General features: G+C 37.3%; 1 protein-coding gene across 1 annotated transcript; it reads left to right on the top strand.

Annotated features, from left to right (window-relative positions):
• The first annotated feature begins 6,074 nt into the window (after window positions 1-6,074).
• Window positions 6,075-21,080, top strand: LOC139888619 (uncharacterized). Its single transcript, XM_071871617.1, has 2 exons — window positions 6,075-6,791; window positions 20,517-21,080. Exons 1-2 carry the CDS (start codon window positions 6,075-6,077, stop codon window positions 21,078-21,080), a joined length of 1,281 nt encoding a protein of 426 aa, XP_071727718.1.
• The last annotated feature ends 331 nt before the right edge of the window (window positions 21,081-21,411 follow it).

Here is a 21,411-nt window from a genome sequence, read left to right as displayed (position 1 = left end):
CTTAAATCTCGAGATCTGATTGTGATTATTATTATTTTTTTTTTGGAAAAGAATTGGATTATTACAAGAATCCGTGGGTTGTGTAGTGAAATTATTGTTTAACACACGATAATCGGAGGTTTATTGACTTGTATCAACTGTTTTTTGGTAGATACATGTTTTGAGTAATTTGGGTTTTGAAAAACCCAATCTGTTTCGATGAATGCAACCCTACGGTTGCAGCTTACAACCGCACAGTTGAGCTTACATCTGGGTTACTATTCACTGTGAAACCGTACAGTTACCTGAACTAGATGGTTCTTGATTATTTTTACATGTATAATTCTTTTCTTGTTGAGTTTGTTGTGTTTCAGCTCATTCTCATGGCAAACAGAGCATCTCGAAGGGTTTCACAGAGTGAAACTGAAAGTGCTATAGCTGAACGGAGGAATTTAGTTGCTGATCGTGCTATTCTCACAGGATGTCATGTTAGATCTCAACCTAATTTCACTGTGTATTGGAGAGGTATAAATGCTGGAGCATTTCTCCATCAAGATGAATCTTACTATCCTAAGCTTGTTAGGGAATTCTATACAAATTATGTGTTTGATGAGCGCGAGGTAAAATGTGTTCACTTGCACATGTTTGGGTACCCTTATGATTGGACCTTGGAGGAGTTCACTGAGAAACTTGATATACCGGCTGGGGATTTCAAATTCTTTAGTCTGAGTAAAGACGTGAACTGTGCTTCTTGAAGGTCAACTACTGACAACTTGTTCTCATCTTTTGGGTTTGTATCGGGTTTGTGTGAACCAGGTTATAATTGGCCAAGTCGAGGATCTGTTGTTATCAGAGAGGAGAATATTCTAGATGAATACAGGCAAATGATGAGGATCATTAAGAAAAATATTATGTTTCGAGAGGAAGATGATGTAGAACTTTATGTGACTGAAGTTCTAATTCTGATGTGTCTGATCAGTCAAATTCCAATAAATTTTGCTTATGTGGTAGCCAAATGAATGGTAGGGTTACCTGCAGCTACTGAGAGAGGTTTGCCTTATGGGATGTTGTTAAATAATTTCTTTGCTGAAGAAGAAGAGTTGGTGTATCCAACTGATGAAGAGGAGGTGGAGGCTGAGACATTGTATGCTGCTTAAATGTTTATTTTTTTATTTTAAACTTGTGCACTGTGGACTTGGATGTTTTATTTTTCAGTTTATTTCGATTTGGATGTAATAGCGTTGGGTGAACGTTTAAACTTTTCTGTTATTGAATTTGGTTGATTATATGTCTTTTGCATATTTTGTTATTTTAGATAATGAACTGGGTCCTAGGGGGGTTTGTTGGTGCATTATAGTCCCCGAGTTCATTACAATCACGTTGAAATGCTTTAACGTTTAACTTTCACTGTTGGAATGCAACCGCACGGTTGCAGGTATGCAACCGTACGGATAGACAGGCAACCGAACGGTTGCACACGCTGTGTGTATATAATGGGTATTACGGTTCATTGTTAGAGTTACGAATTCTAACCTATCATACATGTCAAAACCGATACCCCGGTGTTCTAGCATTCATCTAAGTCGATCTTTAACATACAAAAGTCGTTTTTCTTCATTAAGATCAAAGGTTATTAAAGTATTTTGGTATAAAACCCAATAAAGAGATTTTCCGCACTCGTTATTGAATCTAAGATCGTTTAATCCTGTTTACACGATCCTACAAGTACCTTTGTATATACAACACGTGATCATGCATTTTTTTACTCCGGTGCCAGTAAGTTATTCGTGGTGTGTAGCTGCCTGCAAGCAACCGAATGTACATCTAGGTAAGCTTGAAATCTAGAAGCAGATATAACTATAACTGATCGACAAAAATAAGAATTATGATATAAAGATGGTTTTCTAGTGTTCAAAGTGACACGCTTGTGAAGTTCCGGGCTGATTTAATCCCGAGAGCTACTCCTATTGTATTGTAGAGATTTAGTGTCGTTTGTTACATGTTATCTGGAATCACAGATATTTCAATCAGTTGCAAGTTATTAGTATCTTAAAGTTTAAGTTGAGATTGGGATGTCACAGACAACGTTTTGTCCCAGGAACTTAGTAAAGCAAGTACGCCAGCCGTTGTAATTAATGAGAGTGAGAAAGATTATATTGTTCCAATTAAGCGGAGTTTGGGGACTTCGTAATGCAAGAAGTTGTATGCCAAAATCTGAAGACGGGAAATTTTGATTAAGAGAGGTCTGTGTCTTCGGACACGTGACTAATTAATGCGGAGGAAATCAAAATTAACCTTTTTTAAAAGTTTAGCAGTACGTATTAATAAGTGGGCCACATTCGAGTTCTACTAGAAGTAGAATATTTCTAAGATAACCGGGTTACTACTACTGATTCACACAATATGTGTCGAGATCTCTACCCAGTTGACTTTGATGACCAAGGAGAACAGATCACGTAAGTGAGAAGATAATCGAGAACGGTTATTGAATGAAGAGTTAGTTAGTGCAATCTTTCGTAAAGGTAATTAATTCCCAAGGAAATGAAGAAATGCTAATTATCATCATGTATCGAAGAAAGGTTGTTGCTTATGCAATTAGTCAATTGAAACAACATGAGAAGCGTCTCTGACTCATACCTTAGAGTTGGAATTAGTTGAGAGATGTCGACAATAGTTGATAGTGTATCTCCCCGTCAAGATAATAAATGAAGCTAAGCTACCGGAGATATCACGCTTAACGAGGGTAGATGACATAAGAGTGGATCACAAGAACACATATGTCAAATACAAACCATGAGCGGGATATCCTCAAACTCAAATAGTGGCGCCCAAATGAGAAAAGAAGAATGCTCCCAAAGTATAATCCTAATATTCAGGATTGATAAGAAACCACATCCGTTATACGAAGCAATCGTAACGAAAGAATATGGTGACGAAGGGATCACGGTTACCAATGGACAAGGACTCATCCTAAAGTCACAAGATTGTCTAGACTAAAGGAGAGAAGTAAGCGGGTTGACCAAACTCGCTTCCACTAGCATCCAAATGACAAAAGAGGAATGTTGTAGGATAGCTTTCTTGAACCAGCAGGAATTGTAGTCGGCCGAAAGGAAAGTCCTCTTTGTCTCATTAGAGATCGCCTTGAAGACTGATCCCACCTAGAAAGCTGGTGAAGAAGCTATTGCCTAACCCTATAAAAGGAGAGCATGATCTCTGGAATGGGCATTCACTCTAAGTCGCAATTACTCACACATAATACTCTCTATGAGTTACCTACGTATCTTGGTGGCGTAAAGTACGATACCTTCGTACTACCTTCGGGGAATCGCCAACAAGCATACATTCATTATCATACCTTGTAATATCATCCACTTAGTGATCAGATCTCAATATCTTTGTTCTCTTAACAAGGGTTGCCAAGAATTGTACAAACAATTGGCACCATCCGTGGGACTTCACATCAATATTCACTTTGTTTGAGAAAGACACAAGATCATGGCGGATCCTGATCACCCACCACTTGGTTTCTCTTTGCCATCGGAGGCTAACCAATACGAAACCGGAACACGAACACCTATCACTCCTACTATGCCGATAATCACATATCGGAGTGATTCTGAACCACCGCCGCTAATCAACAAAACCTTCATACTCAAAAACTATGATAACATGCGCGCTGTCATCAAAAAGTTAAGAGAGGAAGGACACTTGCACAGTCGACAAATCCTCACGTATGACAGTGAAGATGTCGACGAGGAAATGGAGATGGAGGCGAGGCCAGTGAGAAACCTTTCTCTTGCCAGCCAACCTACGATCTCACAACCAGTAATTCCTCCAAATATCACCCCATTGCCGGTGCTCTCCCAGCCGGCTCAGTCAATGATTACCATCAGCATCCCGTTGAGCAATACCGGAGGACTGGTGGTGCAGCAGTATACCTTCGGGAGTCCTATCCCCTTGGTTTCACAAAACGTGCCCAACACCAGCACTGTCTTGCCAACCACAGGAATAATCCCTGTGATAAATCATCAGAATGCTTCGCTGCCTGCGGGGTCACAAGTATGGAACGGAGGGAATCAATGGGTTGGTTTACCCTACCAGAATGTGTGCGCTGGAAGTCTCCCCATGGTAAACAACCTCCACCACGAAGCTAGCATGAACGCCAGCGGATTCCTGGAAGAGTCAGAAAACTCCCTTCATACCTTCGATACAAAACCACCCTCTATCTATAGGGATGAAGATACCTTCTCACCTAGGGTATTATGAGGGAAAAGATGACCCTGACGATTTCATAAACATCTTCGAAGGCGCGGCTCGAATGTCGAGATGGGACATGGCCGTAGCTTGCCATGCATTCTCATATGTACTTAAAAGCGATGCAAGGATATGGTTTGACTCCTTGGAAAGGGATTCTATCTCAAATTTTGAGGATCTTAAATGACTTTTTAGGTCAAAATTCAGTCAACAAAAGAAGCACAAGAAGAACCACGTTGCTTCCCACAGCATCAAACAGAAAGATAACGAAGCTTCGAGAGCTTTTCTTAGCCGGTATACGGATGAAACCCAACAGATTCCAGGACTCCCAGAGTCATAAAGAATCTCGGGACTCTTATACGGCTGCAGGACTTGAGCTGTGGTAGAACATCTTAGCCGAGATCTCCCAGACACATACGAAGCTTTATTTGACAAGGCGTATGTCTGTTTAGACGCGAAGGACACCGCCAACCGCTTCGTATACGAAGAATCACAGAACTTTAAACGAAAGGAGAAAGCAAGTCACCGTGAAGATAAACCCAGTAGAAAGAACGAGTGGAACAGATTCTCTCCCTACAGGAGAGAAAATAACTCCGGTATCCTCGGGACTTTGATAAAGTCGCCTAAGGAAATCCTCGCTACCGAAAGGGCCGCCCAAGCTTTCAAAGCACCGCCAAAGTTGAATAACAAGGGCAAGCTAAGGGATACAAGTAAATTTTGTAACTTCCACAATGACTTCGGGCACGAAACATACGACTGCATATAGCTAAGGCAAGCCATAGAGGAGGCCGTTAGATCCGGGAAGTTGTCACATCTATTAAAGGGTATACCTAACACGAAGTTACCAAAGTAAGAAGCCAAGCGCGAAGAAAAAAGGCCAAACACAGACAATGCCATATTGACAGTCACAGAATGCTTCACCGTTGAAAAGCTAAGAACTTACAAAAGGGAGAGAAAAGGTGGGGTGATAGATTGGGAAGAAATCTTCTTCCCAGCACTTGACACAATCACTTCATCCGACAAGCCTGTTATGCTCAACGGCCGAATCTTCAAGAGAAACGACCACCGAGTTTACTTAGATAGTGGGAGCACGTGTGACATCATGTACGAACATTGCTTCGACCAACTCAGCCCTTCTATCAAAGCTAGCATATGTCCTCCAAGAGTACCCCTGGTTGGATTCTCCGGAGAAAGATGTTGGCCTATCGGAGAGATAGATCTTGATTTTACCATCGGAAAACCACCGTTATCCAGGATAGAGACGCTTGATTTCGTAGTAGTCCAATCCACCTCGCAACATAACATTTTGCTAGGGAGAGTGGCCATGATGAAGATGGGGATTATCGTATACCAACTGGTAAAATTCTACACACCCGAAGGGATCGGTACCCTAGCTTCAACTTACGATCGGGAAAAGGTAATCATGGCCATCAGGAAAATGGAGGGAAGACCAGGGGAATGCATCCTTGAGACCAGAGAAGAGGAATCATAGGAAGAGAAAATCTCCATCAACCCTCTGTTCCCCGAGCAACAAGTGACCATCGGAGGTTCCCTGCCTACAGAAACTAAGAAGAAGCTTCGTAAGTTGCTACAGGTAAATACTGATATCTTCGCTTGGGAATACGGAGATATGACGGGCATTCCTCAAACAGGTCCCTATATACTTCGTCAGTCAGGTTCTCCAAGGTGCAGAAGTTAACTACACAGAGCTCGAAAAGCTCACACTCGCCTTAGTTCACACTGCCAGGAAACTCCGAAGGTACTTTTAGGCTCACCCAATCATTGTGTTAACTAACAAGCAGATTAGACAGGTACTTATGAAGCCAGAAAAGTCAATACAAATGGCCAAATGGGCCATCGAGCTAGGAGAACATGAAATCGATTTCCAAGCTCATCACTCAATCAAGGCCCAAGTACTGGCAGACTTCATGGCAAAAATAACGGAGACAAATGAAGAAAGTGACTCCACCTTCACACAAATCATCACTCCATCTGCCGAAATGAAGGAATGGAAGCTATTCACTGATGGAGCTTCCAGCTCTGATGGCTCAGGAGCGGAGCTAATGTTAATTAACCCTGAAGGACAAGAGTTCACATATGCACTTCGCTTTGAATTCAACACAACTAACAGTGAAGCAGAATATGAAGCTCTACTAGCCGGACTTAGCATAGCCAAAGAGATGAAAATCGAGCATCTGCAAGCTTTAGTGGACTCCCAACTCATAGCCAACCAAGTTCTAGGTGTCTTCGAAGCAAGGCAACACACCATACAACTCTACTTGTCAAAGGTCAGAGAATTAATAGAAAGCTTCAGAAGCTTCACCATCGAACATGTGAGGAGGAGTCAAAATAAGAAAGCAGATGCTTTGAGTAAATTAGCCTCCATCACCTTCGCTCACTTGGCAAAAGAAGTATTGGTTGAGGTCTTAGAAAAAAGGTCCATCGAGATACAGGAAGTGCATGACATGATCACAGAGGAAGAAAACACTTGGATGAAGCCTCTTAGGGAATACTTGGATCTTGGAATTCTACCTGAAGATAAGAAGGAGGCGCGAAAGGTTCGGATCAAATCACTGTCGTACAAAATAATGAACGGAGCCCTGTATTGAAAATCCTTCCTCACTCCGTGGCTCCGATGTGTCAGACCAAATCAATCCTCGATGATCATCAGAGAAATGCATGAAGGTGTATGCAGGCTTCACTCCAGACCAAGGTCAATCGTGGCAAAAATACTAAGGATGGGGTACTATTGGCCAATAATGCACGAAGATACGGTCACACTTTTACGAACCTGTAAGCCTTGTCAGATCCATGCTAAAGTTCAAAAGAGGCCAAAGCAAGAATTGATATCAGTTCTTTCGGCATGGCCTTGCTCGAAATGGGGTATGGATATAGTAGGTCCACTTACCGAAGCACCGGGGGCCTATAAATGGTTGGTAGTAGCCATAGACTACTTCACAAAGTGGAAAGAAGCAAAACCACTGAGCACTACTATAGTGACCGGAACTTTTCCATGTTTATATATATTAATTGAGATTGATATTTACATGATTAAATGTTTCCAACATGTTAAGCAATCAAACTTGTTAAGACTTGATTAATTGAAATATGTTTCATATAGACAATTGACCACCCAAGTTGACCGGTGATTCACGAATGTTAAAACTTGTAAAAACTATATGATGACATCTATATGGATATATATATAGTTAACATGATACTATGATAAGTAAACATATCATTAAGTATATTAACAATGAACTACATATGTAAAAACAAGACTACTAACTTAATGATTTTTAAACGAGACATATATGTAACGATTATCGTTGTAAAGACATTTAATGTATATATATCATATTAAGAGATATTCATACATGATAATATCATGATAATATAATAATTTAAAATCTCATTTGATATTATAAACATTAGGTTAACAACATTTAACAAGATCGTTAACCTAAAGGTTTCAAAACAACACTTACATGTAACGACTAACGATGACTTAACGACTCAGTTAAAATGTATATACATGTAGTGTTTTAATATGTATTTATACACTTTTGAAAGACTTCAATACACTTATCAAAATACTTCTACTTAACAAAAATTCTTACAATTACATCCTCGTTCAGTTTCATCAACAATTCTACTTGTATGCACCTGTATTCGTACTCGTACAATACACAGCTTTTAGATGTATGTACTATTGGTATATACACTCCAATGATCAGCTCTTAGCAGCCCATGTGAGTCACCTAACACATGTGGGAACCATCATTTGGCAACTAGCATGAAATATCTCATAAAATTACAAAAATATGAGTAATCATTCATGACTTATTTACATGAAAACAAAATTACATATCCTTTATATCTAATCCATACACCAATGACCAAAAACACCTACAAACACTTTCATTCTTCAATTTTATTCATCTAATTGATCTCTCTCAAGTTCTATCTTCAAGTTCTAAGTGTTCTTCATATATTCTACAAGTTCTAGTTACATAAAATCAAGAATACTTTCAAGTTTGCTAGCTCACTTCCAATCTTGTAAGGTGATCATCCAACCTCAAGAAATCTTTGTTTCTTACAGTAGGTTATCATTCTAATACAAGGTAATAATCATATTCAAACTTTGGTTCAATTTCTATAATTATAACAATCTTATTTCAAGTGATGATCTTACTTGAACTTGTTTTCGTGTCATGATTCTGCTTCAAGAACTTCGAGCCATCCAAGGATCCGTTGAAGCTAGATCCATTTTTCTCTTTTCCAGTAGGTTTATCCAAGGAACTTAAGGTAGTAATGATGTTCATAACATCATTCGATTCATACATATAAAGCTATCTTATTCGAAAGTTTAAACTTGTAATCACTAGAACATAGTTTAGTTAATTCTAAACTTGTTCGTAAACAAAAGTTAATCCTTCTAACTTGACTTTTAAAATCAACTAAACACATGTTCTATATCTATATGATATGCTAACTTAATGATTTAAAACCTGGAAACACGAAAAACACCGTAAAACCGGATTTACGCCGTCGTAGTAACACAGCGGGCTGTTTTGGGTTAGTTAATTAAAAACTATGATAAACTTTGATTTAAAAGTTTTTATTATGAGAAAATTATTGTTATTATGAACATGAAACTATATCCAAAAATTATGGTTAAACTCAAAGTGGGAGTATGTTTTCTAAAATGGTCATCTAGACGTCGTTCTTTCGACTAAAATGACTACCTTTACAAAAATGACTTGTAACTTATTTTTCCGACTATAAACCTATACTTTTTATGTTTAGATTCATAAAATATAGTTCAATATGAAACCATAGCAATTTGATTCACTCAAAACGGATTTAAAATGAAGAAGTTATGGGTAAAACAAGATTGGATAATTTTTCTCATTTTAGCTACGTGAAAATTGGTAACAAATCTATTCCAACCATAACTTAATCAACTTGTATTGTATATTATGTAATCTTGAGATACCATAGACACGTATACAATGTTTCGACCTATCATGTCGACACATCTATATATATTTCGAAACAACCATAGACACTCTATATGTGAATGTTGGAGTTAGCTATACAGGGTTGAGGTTGATTCCAAAATATATATAGTTTGAGTTGTGATCAATACTGAGATACGTATACACTGGGTCGTGGATTGATTCAAGATAATATTTATCGATTTATTTCTGTGCATCTAACTGTGGACAACTAGTTGTAGGTTACTAACGAGGACAGCTGACTTAATAAACTTAAAACATCAAAATATATTAAAAGTGTTGTAAATATATTTTGAACATACTTTGATATATATGTATATATTGTTATAGGTTCGTGAATCAACCAGTGGCCAAGTCTTACTTCCCGACGAAGTAAAAATCTGTGAAAGTGAGTTATAGTCCCACTTTTAAAATCTAATATTTTTGGGATGAGAATACATGCAGGTTTTATAAATGATTTACAAAATAGACACAAGTACGTGAAACTACATTCTATGGTTGAATTATCGAAATCGAATATGCCCCTTTTTATTAAGTCTGGTAATCTAAGAATTAGGGAACAGACACCCTAATTGACGCGAATCCTAAAGATAGATCTATTGGGCCTAACAAACCCCATCCAAAGTACCGGATGCTTTAGTACTTCGAAATTTATATCATATCCGAAGGGTGTCCCGGAATGATGAGGATATTCTTATATATGCATCTTGTTTATGTCGGTTACCAGGTGTTCACCATATGAATGATTTTTATCTCTATGTATGGGATGTGTATTGAAATATGAAATCTTGTGGTCTATTATTATGATTTGATATATATAGGTTAAACCTATAACTCACCAACATTTTTGTTGACGTTTTAAGCATGTTTATTCTCAGGTGATTATTAAGAGCTTCCGCTGTCGCATACTTAAATAAGGACGAGATTTGGAGTCCATGCTTGTATGATATTGTGTAAAAAATGCATTCAAGAAACTTATTTTGTTGTAACATATTTGTATTGTAAACCATTATGTAATGGTCGTGTGTAAACAGGATATTTTAGATTATCATTATTTGATAATCTACGTAAAGCTTTTTAAACCTTTATTGATGAAATAAAGGTTATGGTTTGTTTTAAAATGAATGCAGTCTTTGAAAAACGTCTCATATAGAGGTAAAAATCTCGCAACGAAATCAATTAATATGGAACGTTTTTAATCAATAAGAACGGGACATTTCAGTTGGTATCCGAGCGTTGGTCTTAGAGAACCAAAATTTTGAATTAGTGTGTCTTATCGAGTTTGTTAGGATGTATTAGTGAGTCTGGACTTCGATCGTGTTTACTTGAAAAATGATTGCTTAACAAATTTTGTTGGAAACTATATATTTTTAACATGTGAATATTATGTGATATATTAATCTCTTAACGCGTTTGATATTATGTGATAGATGTCTACCTCTAGAACAAGTCCCATTGACTCACCTAATAATAATGAAGAGTCAAATGTAAATTGGAATGATTCGTGGACTGATTCACAAGTTCCCGAAGAGGAACCGGAAGAAGAGTCGGAACCGGAAGAAGAATCGGAACTGGAAGAAGAATCGGAACCGGATGAAGAAATAGAACCGGTGGGGGAAATAATAAAACGGTTAAGTAAAAGAAAATCCTCAACCAACCGACCAAGGTTAATTATGGTCAATGGTGTTTCCGCCAAGGAAGCAAAATATTGGGAGGATTACCAATTCTCCGATGAATCGGATTCCGACGAGAATTTCGATGATGTTATAGAAATTACCCCAACTGAATTTAAAAAGGCAAAAGAAAATAATAAGGGAAAGGGCATAAAAATAGAGAAATCTAATTCCAACCCCGATGAACTTTATATGTATCGTCAACCCCCGAAGTCCTTAAGTTGTAACAATGACCCGGAAACCTCTAAACCACCAGGTTTTTCTAAACCAATGTGGAAAACAACGGCTCGTATTAGGGAAACATCATATATCCCTAGAAACTTGGCAAAACGTACCAAAACCGAAGAAGAAGAAGAAACAAGCGAGTCGGAATAAGATAGTTGTATTCGTGTGGTGTAATATATGTAATATAGTGTGCTTATGCTTTATGATATATGTAAAAATTGCTTGTATTAATAAGTATTTTTTTTTATGAATCTAACTCTTGTCTATTTTACAGTATAAAAACACAAAATGGATAGACAACCCAATATTTTAAGAGACCTACCCGGAGACATGATTGATGAAATCTTGTCTAGAGTCGGTCAGAATTCGTCGGCACAACTATTTAAGGCGAGATCATTTTGTAAGACATTCGAAGAACGTTCCAAGAATGCCTTGGTTTATAAAAGGCTTTCGTTCGAAAGATGGGGGATATCACATTGGGAAATCCATAAGTTACGATGTGTTTACTTTGAAACATATATTGTGGGGAACTCAAATGCTATTTTACGCAATGGGTTAAGAAATTATTTTGACTCAATATATCCGAATATTGGACTTCGTGATTTAGAAAAAGCGGCTAACATGCAACATAAAGAAGCATGTTATGCTTACAGATTAGTAATGTTCGCTTCTCACCAAAGTGAGAACAAGAACATCGGGCTACAACTATTAAACAAAACGTTCCCACAAGTGACGGAGTCGGTAATTGGGGTTAGAAATGAGGTTTTTAGATTGTTACGGGACTGTTGGACATTACGTAACCCTCGTCCCTTTGACCACATTACAACACGCTGTCTTATCAACGGCCATAACGGTTATGTTCCACAAGACCAAGGATGGGAAGTAATCCTAGTAAAACCAGAATGCATGACTTGTTTCTGGACGTATGAATTACGTGTCTTTATTGCCTTTGCTGAACAACTTGCGTACTAGCTAGAATTATCTTCACAACCATCTTGTATCAAATTTATTGTGTGCTATATTTCATGCTATATGTAAAATAAGCGGTATTGTAAGTTTGTAAAATATTGTGTAAAAGTTTGAACGCGAAATATTATTATAATCAGTTTTTCATATAAAATTGTAGTAGTTGAATTGTATATTAGCTACTAAGTATGAACTTAACGGGTAGGTACTACCCGAATTTAAACTTATAAAACGCTAATATGAAGAAAAAGCTTTTATAAATGAGTTCACATTATGCTACGAAATACTATTAACTACTCTTAATATTCTGTATGATTAACTTGTTCCATTTTACTATTTTGAAGGAAATGGCACCGACTACTCGACACACCGTGAATATGAATGAAGAGGAATTCCGTACTTTTCTAGCTTCAAACATAGCCGCAGTACAGGCTGCGCTACATACCAACAATAACCTTGGATCTAGCAGTACAGGAAATCGTGTAGGATGCACCTACAAAGAATTCACTGCCTGCAAACCTTTGGAATTTGATGGAACCGAAGGACCGATCGGATTGAAACGGTGGACCGAGAAGGTCGAATCGGTGTTTACCATAAGTAAGTGTACTGAAGAGGACAAAGTGAAGTACGCTACACATACCTTCACAGGTTCTGCGTTAACATGGTGGAATACCTATCTAGAGCAAGTGGGACAAGACGATGCGTACGCACTACCGTGGTCAGCATTCAAGCACTTGATGAACGAGAAGTACCGTCCCAAAACCGAGGTCAATAAGCTCAAGACAGAACTTAGAGGGTTACGAACCCAAGGATTTGATATTACCACGTACGAAAGACGATTCACAGAATTGTGCCTATTGTGTCCGGGAGCATTCGAAGATGAGGAAGAGAAGATCGACGCGTTTGTGAAAGGATTACCGGAAAGAATCTAAGAAGATATAAGTTCACATGAGCCCGCCTCCATACAACAAGCATGTAGAATGGCTTACAAACTAGTGAACCAGATTGAAGAAAGAATTAAAGAACAGACTGCTGAAGAGGCCAATGTGAAGCAAGTCAAAAGAAAGTGGGAGGAAAACGGTGATAAGAATCACCAATACAATAACAACATCAATTACAACAATAATCGCAACAATTATCCCAACAATCGCAACATCAATCGCAACATCAATCGCAACTACAACAAACGGCCCAACAACAACAACAACAACTACAACTACAACAATCATCCCAACAACAATAATAACTGCAACAACAACAATAATCAGAAGCAGCTATGCCAAAGGTGTGAAAAGTATCACTCGGGGTTCTGCACCAAATTTTGCAACAAGTGTAAAAGAAATCGTCATAGAGCGCGAAGTGTGAGGTCTACGGACCAGGGGTTAATAGAACGAAAGGAACAAATGGTGTCGGAACGAGTAATGGCAGAGCAAGTAGTGTCGGAGCGAGTTATGCCAATGTAGTTTGTTATAAATGTGGAAAATTCGGCCACATTATTAGAAATTGCCCGAACCAGGAGAACACGAATGGACAAGGCCGTGGAAGAGTTTTCAATATTAATGCGGCAGAGGCACAGGAAGACCCGGAGCTTGTTACGGGTACGTTTCTTATTGACAATAAATCTGCTTACGTTTTATTTGATTCGGGTGCGGATAGAAGCTATATGAGTAGAGATTTTTGTGCTAAATTAAGTTGTCCATTGACGCCTTTGGATAGTAAATTTTTACTCGAATTAGCAAATGGTAAATTAATTTCAGCAGATAATATATGTGGGAATCGAGAAATTAAACTGGTTAGCGAAACATTTAAGATTGATTTGATACCAGTAGAGTTAGGGAGTTTTGATGTGATAATCGGTATGGACTGGTTGAAAGAAGTGAAAGTAGAGATCGTTTGTTACAAAAATGCAATTCGCATTATACGAGAAAAAGGAAAACCCTTAATGGTGTACGGAGAAAAGGGCAACACGAAGCTACATCTTATTAGGAATTTGAAGGCACAAAAACTAATAAGAAAAGGTTGCTATGCTGTTCTAGCACACGTCGAGAAAGTACAAACTGAATAAAAGAGCATCAATGATGTTCCCATTGCAAAAGAATTTCCCGATGTATTTCCGAAAGAATTACCAGGATTACCCCCACATCGATCCGTTGAATTTCAAATAGATCTTGTACCAGGAGCTGCACCAATAGCTCGTGCTCCTTACAGACTCGCACCCAGTGAGATGAAAGAACTGCAAAGCCAATTACAAGAACTTTTAGAGCGTGGTTTCATTCGACCAAGCACATCACCGTGGGGAGCTCCTGTTTTGTTTGTCAAGAATAAAGATGGTACATTCAGGTTGTGTATCGACTACCGAGAGTTGAACAAACTTACCATCAAGAACCGCTACCCACTACCGAGAATCGACGACTTATTTGATCAACTACAAGGCTCGTCTGTTTATTCAAAGATTGACTTACGTTCCGGGTATCATCAAATGCGGGTGAAAGAAGATGATATTCCAAAGACTGCTTTCAGAACACGTTACGGTCATTACGAGTTTATGGTCATGCCGTTTGGTTTAACTAATGTACCAGCTGTGTTCATGGACCTTATGAACCAGTGTGTGGACCATACCTTGACAAGTTTGTCATTGTTTTCATTGATGACATACTTATTTACTCAAAGAATGACCAAGAACACGGTGAACATTTGAGAAAGGTGTTAGAAGTATTGAGGAAGGAAGAATTGTACGCTAAGTTTTCAAAGTGTGCATTTTGGTTGGAAGAAGTTCAATTCCTCGGTCACATAGTGAACAAAGAAGGTATTAAGGTGGATCCGGCAAAGATAGAAACTGTTGAAAAGTGGGAAACCCCGAAAACTCCGAAACACATACTCCAGTTTTTAGGACTAGCTGGTTACTACAGAAGGTTCATCCAAGACTTTTCCAGAATAGCAAAACCCTTGACTGCATTAACGCATAAAGGGAAGAAATTTGAATGGAATGATGAACAAGAGAAAGCGTTTCAGTTATTAAAGAAAAAGCTAACTACGGCACCTATATTGTCATTGCCTGAAGGGAATGATGATTTTGTGATTTATTGTGACGCATCAAAGCAAGGTCTCGGTTGTGTATTAATGCAACGAACGAAGGTGATTGCTTATGCGTCTAGACAATTGAAGATTCACGAACAAAATTATACGACGCATGATTTGGAATTAGGCGCGGTTGTTTTTGCATTAAAGACTTGGAGGCACTACTTATATGGGGTTAAAAGTATTATATATACCGACCACAAAAGTCTTCAACACATATTTAATCAGAAACAACTGAATATGAGGCAGCGTAGGTGGATTGAATTATTGAATGATTACGACTTTGAGATTCGTTACCACCCTGGGAAGGCAAATGTGGTAGCCGATGCCTTGAGCAGGAAGGACAGAGAACCCATTTGAGTAAAATCTATGAATATAATGATTCATAATAACCTTACTACTCAAATAAAGGAGGCGCAACAAGGAGTTTTAAAAGAGAGAAATTTAAAGGATGAAATACCCAAAGGATCGAAGAAGCATCTTAATATTCGGGAAGACGGAACCCGGTATAGGGCTGAAAGGATTTGGGTACCAAAATTTGGAGATATGAGAGAAATGGTACTTAGAGAAGCTCATAAAACCAGATACTCAATACATCCTGGAACGGGGAAGATGTACAAGGATCTCAAGAAACATTTTTGGTGGCCGGGTATGAAAGCCGATATTGCTAAATACGTAGGAGAATGTTTGACGTGTTCTAAGGTCAAAGCTGAGCATCAGAAACCATCAGGTCTACTTCAATAACCCGAAATCCCGGAATGGAAATGGGAAAACATTTCCATGGATTTCATCACTAAATTGCCAAGGACTGCAAGTGGTTTTGATACTATTTGGGTAATAGTTGATTGCCTCACCAAATCAGCACATTTCCTGCCAATAAGAGAAGATGACAAGATGGAGAAGTTAGCACGACTGTATTTGAAGGAAGTCGTCTCCAAACATGGAATACCAATCTCTATTATCTCTGATAGGGATGGCAGATTTATTTCAAGATTCTGGCAGACATTACAGCAAGCATTAGGAACTCGTCTAGACATGAGTACTGCCTATCATCCACAAACTTATGGGCAGAGCGAAAGGACGATACAAACGCTTGAAGCCATGCTACGAGCATGTGTTATTGATTTCAGAAACAGTTAGGATCGACATCTACCGTTAGCAGAATTTTCCTACAACAACAGCTACCATTCAAGAATTGAGATGGCGCCGTTTGAAGCACTTTATGGTAGAAAGTGCAGGTCTCCGATTTGTTGGAGTGAAGTGGGAGATAGACAGATTACGGGTCCGGAGATTATACAAGAAACTACCGAGAAGATCATCCAAATTCAACAACGGTTGAAAACCGCCCAAAGTCGACAAAAGAGCTACGCTGACATTAAAAGAAAAGATATAGAATTAGAAATTGGAGAGATGGTCATGCTTAAAGTTGCACCTTGGAAAGGCGTTGTTCGATTTGGTAAACGAGGGAAATTAAATCCAAGGTATATTAGACCATTCAAGATTATTGATCGTGTCGGACCAGTAGCTTACCGACTTGAGTTACCTCAACAACTCGCGGCTGTACATAACACTTTCCACGTCTTGAATTTGAAGAAATGTTTTGCGAAAGAAGATCTCACTATTCCGTTAGATGAAATCCAAATCAACGAAAAACTTCAATTCAACGAAGAAACCATCGAAATAATGGATCGTGAGGTTAAAAGACTTAAGCAAAACAAGATACCAATTGTTAAGGTTCGATGGAATGCTCGTAGAGGACCCGAGTTCACCTGGGAGTGTGAAGATCAGATGAAGAAGAAATACCCGCATCTATTTCCAGAAGATTCGTCAACACCTTCAACAGCTTAAAATTTCGGGACGAAATTTATTTAACGGGTAGGTATTGTAGTGACCCAAACTTTTCCATGTTTATATATATTAATTGAGATTGATATTTACATGATTAAATGTTTCCAACATGTTAAGTAATCAAACTTGTTAAGACTTGATTAATTGAAATATGTTTCATATAGACAATTGACCACCCAAGTTGACCGGTGATTCACGAACGTTAAAACTTGTAAAAACTATATGATGACATATATATGGATATATATATATAGTTAACATGATACTATGATAAGTAAACATATCATTAAGTATATTAACAATGAACTACATATGTAAAAACAAGACTACTAACTTAATGATTTTTAAACGAGACATATATGTAACGATTATCGTTGTAAAGACATTTAATGTATATATATCATATTAAGAGATATTCATACATGATAATATCATGATAATATAATAATTTAAAATCTCATTTGATATTATAAACATTGGGTTAACAACATTTAACAAGATCATTAACCTAAAGGTTTCAAAACAACACTTACATGTAACGACTAACGATGACTTAACGACTCAGTTAAAATGTATATACATGTAGTGTTTTAATATGTATTTATACACTTTTGAAAGACTTCAATACACTTATCAAAATACTTCTACCTAACAAAAATGCTTACAATTACATCCTCGTTCAGTTTCATCAACAATTCTACTCGTATGCACCCGTATTCGTACTCGTACAATACACAGCTTTTAGATGTATGTACTATTGGTATATACACTTAAATTATAAGCTATTAGCAGCCCATGTGAGTCACCTAACACATGTGGGAACCATCATTTGGCAACTAGCATGAAATATCTCATAAAATTACAAAAATATGAGTAATCATTCATGACTTATTTACATGAAAACAAAATTACATATCCTTTATATCTAATCCATACACCAACGACCAAAAACACCTACAAACACTTTCATTCTTCAATTTTATTCATCTAATTGATCTCTCTCAAGTTCTATCTTCAAGTTCTAAGTGTTCTTCATATATTCTACAAGTTCTAGTTACATAAAATCAAGAATACTTTCAAGTTTGCTAGCTCACTTCCAATCTTGTAAGGTGATCATTCAACCTCAAGAAATCTTTGTTTCTTACAGTATGTTATCATTCTAATACAAGGTAATAATCATATTCAAACTTTGGTTCAATTTCTATAACTATAACAATCTTATTTCAAGTGATGATCTGACTTGAACTTGTTTTCGTGTCATGATTCTGCTTCAAGAACTTCGAGCCATCCAAGGATCCGTTGAAGCTAGATCCATTTTTCACTTTTCCAGTAGGTTTATCCAAGGAACTTAAGGTAGTAATGATGTTCATAACATCATTCGATTCATACATATAAAGCTATCTTATTCGAAAGTTTAAACTTGTAATCACTAGAACATAGTTTAGTTAATTCTAAACTTGTTCGCAAACAAAAGTTAATCCTTCTAACTTGACTTTTAAAATCAACTAAACACATGTTCTATATCTATATGATATGCTAACTTAATTATTTAAAACCTGGAAACAAGAAAAACACCGTAAAACCGGATTTACGCCGTCGTAGTAACACCGCGGGCTGTTTTGGGTTAGTTAATTAAAAACTATGATAAACTTTGATTTAAAAGTTGTTATTATGAGAAAATGATTGTTATTATGAACATGAAACTATATCCAAAAATTATGGTTAAACTCAAAGTGGAAGTATGTTTTCTAAAATGGTCATCTAGAAGTCGTTCTTTCGACTGAAATGACTACCTTTACAAAAAAGACTTGTAACTTATTTTTCTGACTATAAACCTATACTTTTTATGTTTAGATTCATAAAATAGAGTTCAATATGAAACCATAGCAATTTGATTCACTCAAAACGGATTTAAAATGAAGAAGTTATGGGTAAAACAAGATTGGATAATTTTTCTCATTTTAGCTACGTGAAAATTGGTAACAAATCTATTCCAACCATAACTTAATCAACTTGTATTGTATATTATGTAATCTTGAGATACCATAGACACGTATACAATGTTTCAACCTATCATGTCGACACATCTATATATATTTCGGAACAACCATAGACACTCTATATGTGAATGTTGGAGTTAGCTATACAGGGTTGAGGTTGATTCCAAAATATATATAGTTTGAGTTGTGATCAATACTGAGATACGTATACACTGGGTCATGGATTGATTCAAGATAATATTTATCGATTTATTTCTGTACATCTAACTATGGACAACTAGTTGTAGGTTACTAACGAGGACAGCTGACTTAATAAACTTAAAACATCAAAATATATTAAAAGTGTTGTAAATATATTTTGAACATACTTTGATATATTTGTATATATTGTTATAGGTTCGTGAATCAACCAGTGGCCAAGTCTTACTTCCCGACGAAGTAAAAATCTGTGAAAGTGAGTTATAGTCCCACTTTTAAAATCTAATATTTTTGGGAAGAGAATACATGCAGGTTTTATAAATGATTTACAAAATAGACACAAGTACGTGAAACTACATTCTATGGTTGAATTATCGAAATCGAATATGCCCTGTTTTATTAAGTCTGGTAATCTAAGAATTAGGGAACAGACACCCTAATTGACGTGAATCCTAAAGATAGATCTATTGGGCCTAACAACCCCATCCAAAGTACCGGATGCTTTAGTACTTCGAAATTTATATCATATCCGAAGGGTGTCCCGGAATGATGAGGATATTCTTATATATGCATCTTGTTAATGTCGGTTACCAGGTGTTCACCATATGAATGATTTTTATCTCTATGTATGGGATGTGTATTGAAATATGAAATCTTGTGGTCTATTATTATGATTTGATATATATAGGTTAAACCTATAACTCACCAACATTTTTGTTGACGTTTTAAGCATGTTTATTCTCAGGTGATTATTAAGAGCTTCCGCTGTTGCATACTTAAATAAGGACGAGATTTGGAGTCCATGCTTGTATGATATTGTGTAAAAACTGCATTCAAGAAACTTATTTTGTTGTAACATATTTGTATTGTAAACCATTATGTAATGGTCGTGTGTAAACAGGATATTTTAGATTATCATTATTTGATAATCTACGTAAAGCTTTTTAAACCTTTATTGATGAAATAAAGGTTATGGTTTGTTTTAAAATGAATGCAGTCTTTGAAAAACGTTTCATATAGAGGTCAAAACCTCGCAACGAAATCAATTAATATGGAACGTTTTTAATCAATAAGAACGGGACATTTCAACTACGAATGGGAAACATATAGAGAAGTTCGTTTGGGAACATATCGTGTGTCGGTTTGGAATACCTCAAGAGATCGTTTCGGATAACGGGAAACAATTTGCCGAAGGTATCTTCCCAGAGTTTTGCGAAAGGTTGCAGATAAAGCAAACCTTTACCTCCGTTTATCACCCTTAAGGGAATGGACAGGTTGAGGTGACCAATAGGGACATCTTGAAGGCCCTCAAGAAACGGTTAGGGAAATGCCACCAAGGATGGATGGAAGAGCTCCCCCTAGTCCTATGGGCTCACCGAACCACACCAAAAAGGAGTAATGGAGAAACCCCCTATAGCTTAGTATACGACACTGAAGCTGTGCTGCCCGCTGAAATACAGGTATTAACCAACAGAACCACGAACCTTGAAGAAAATGAGGAAAATCTTCGTCTTAACCTGGATCTCATGGAAGAAAGAAGGGAGGCTGTGCTAATTCGAGAGGCAGCCTACAAGAAAACCATTGAGAAATACTACAACAAAGGAGTAAAACCGTCGGTGTACAAGGTCGGGGACTATGTCCTGAGACTCAACAGCACTAGAAAGGTGGAATATGAAGGGAAAAGTGGTCCAACTTGGGAAGGCCCATACATAATCTCCGAGGCATTTGGAAATGGCTCATACAAGCTTGAAACTACGGAAGGAAAACAGGTCCCAAGAACCTGGAATGGGGTAAACCTACGAAAGTTCTATTTCAAGATTTCAGTTGTACTTGAGTAGGAAAAATTTGTAACTGGTAGTTGAAACTTATACGCTTCCTACCACAAGAAATTTGTAACAAAATCCTACTATCTTTTGAAAACACCGAGACTAGTGTAAAGATATTAGAATACTTCTTATACTTAAGCAATATGCAAATGGTAACCCAAGAGGTATACCGAAGGTATTGTGGAGTATTCCCAAGAGGAATACTTCTTATACTTAAGCAATATGCAAGAGGTAACCCAAGAGGTATATGATATGCCTGAATCGGACGGTTTATTTATGCGGTGTCATTAGGTCGCAAAATGTCAATTTAGGATATCAACAGAAGAAGTTGATTGTTTAATTT

The sequence above is a fragment of the Rutidosis leptorrhynchoides genome, chromosome 2 (assembly GCF_046630445.1).
Source record: "Rutidosis leptorrhynchoides isolate AG116_Rl617_1_P2 chromosome 2, CSIRO_AGI_Rlap_v1, whole genome shotgun sequence".
NCBI lineage: Eukaryota > Viridiplantae > Streptophyta > Magnoliopsida > Asterales > Asteraceae > Rutidosis > Rutidosis leptorrhynchoides.
This window is presented reverse-complemented; position numbering and strand designations above follow the sequence as displayed.

Excerpts from the sequence above, each read along its gene's own strand:
- LOC139888619 (XM_071871617.1), top strand. The coding sequence starts at position 6,075 with ATGGCCAAATGGGCCATCGAGCTAGGAGAACATGAAATCGATTTCCAA. Across the intron at positions 6,792-20,516 it reads ATAAGAAGGAGGCGCGAAAG|GTTGAGGTGACCAATAGGGA; the intron begins GTTCGGATCAAA and ends GGGAATGGACAG.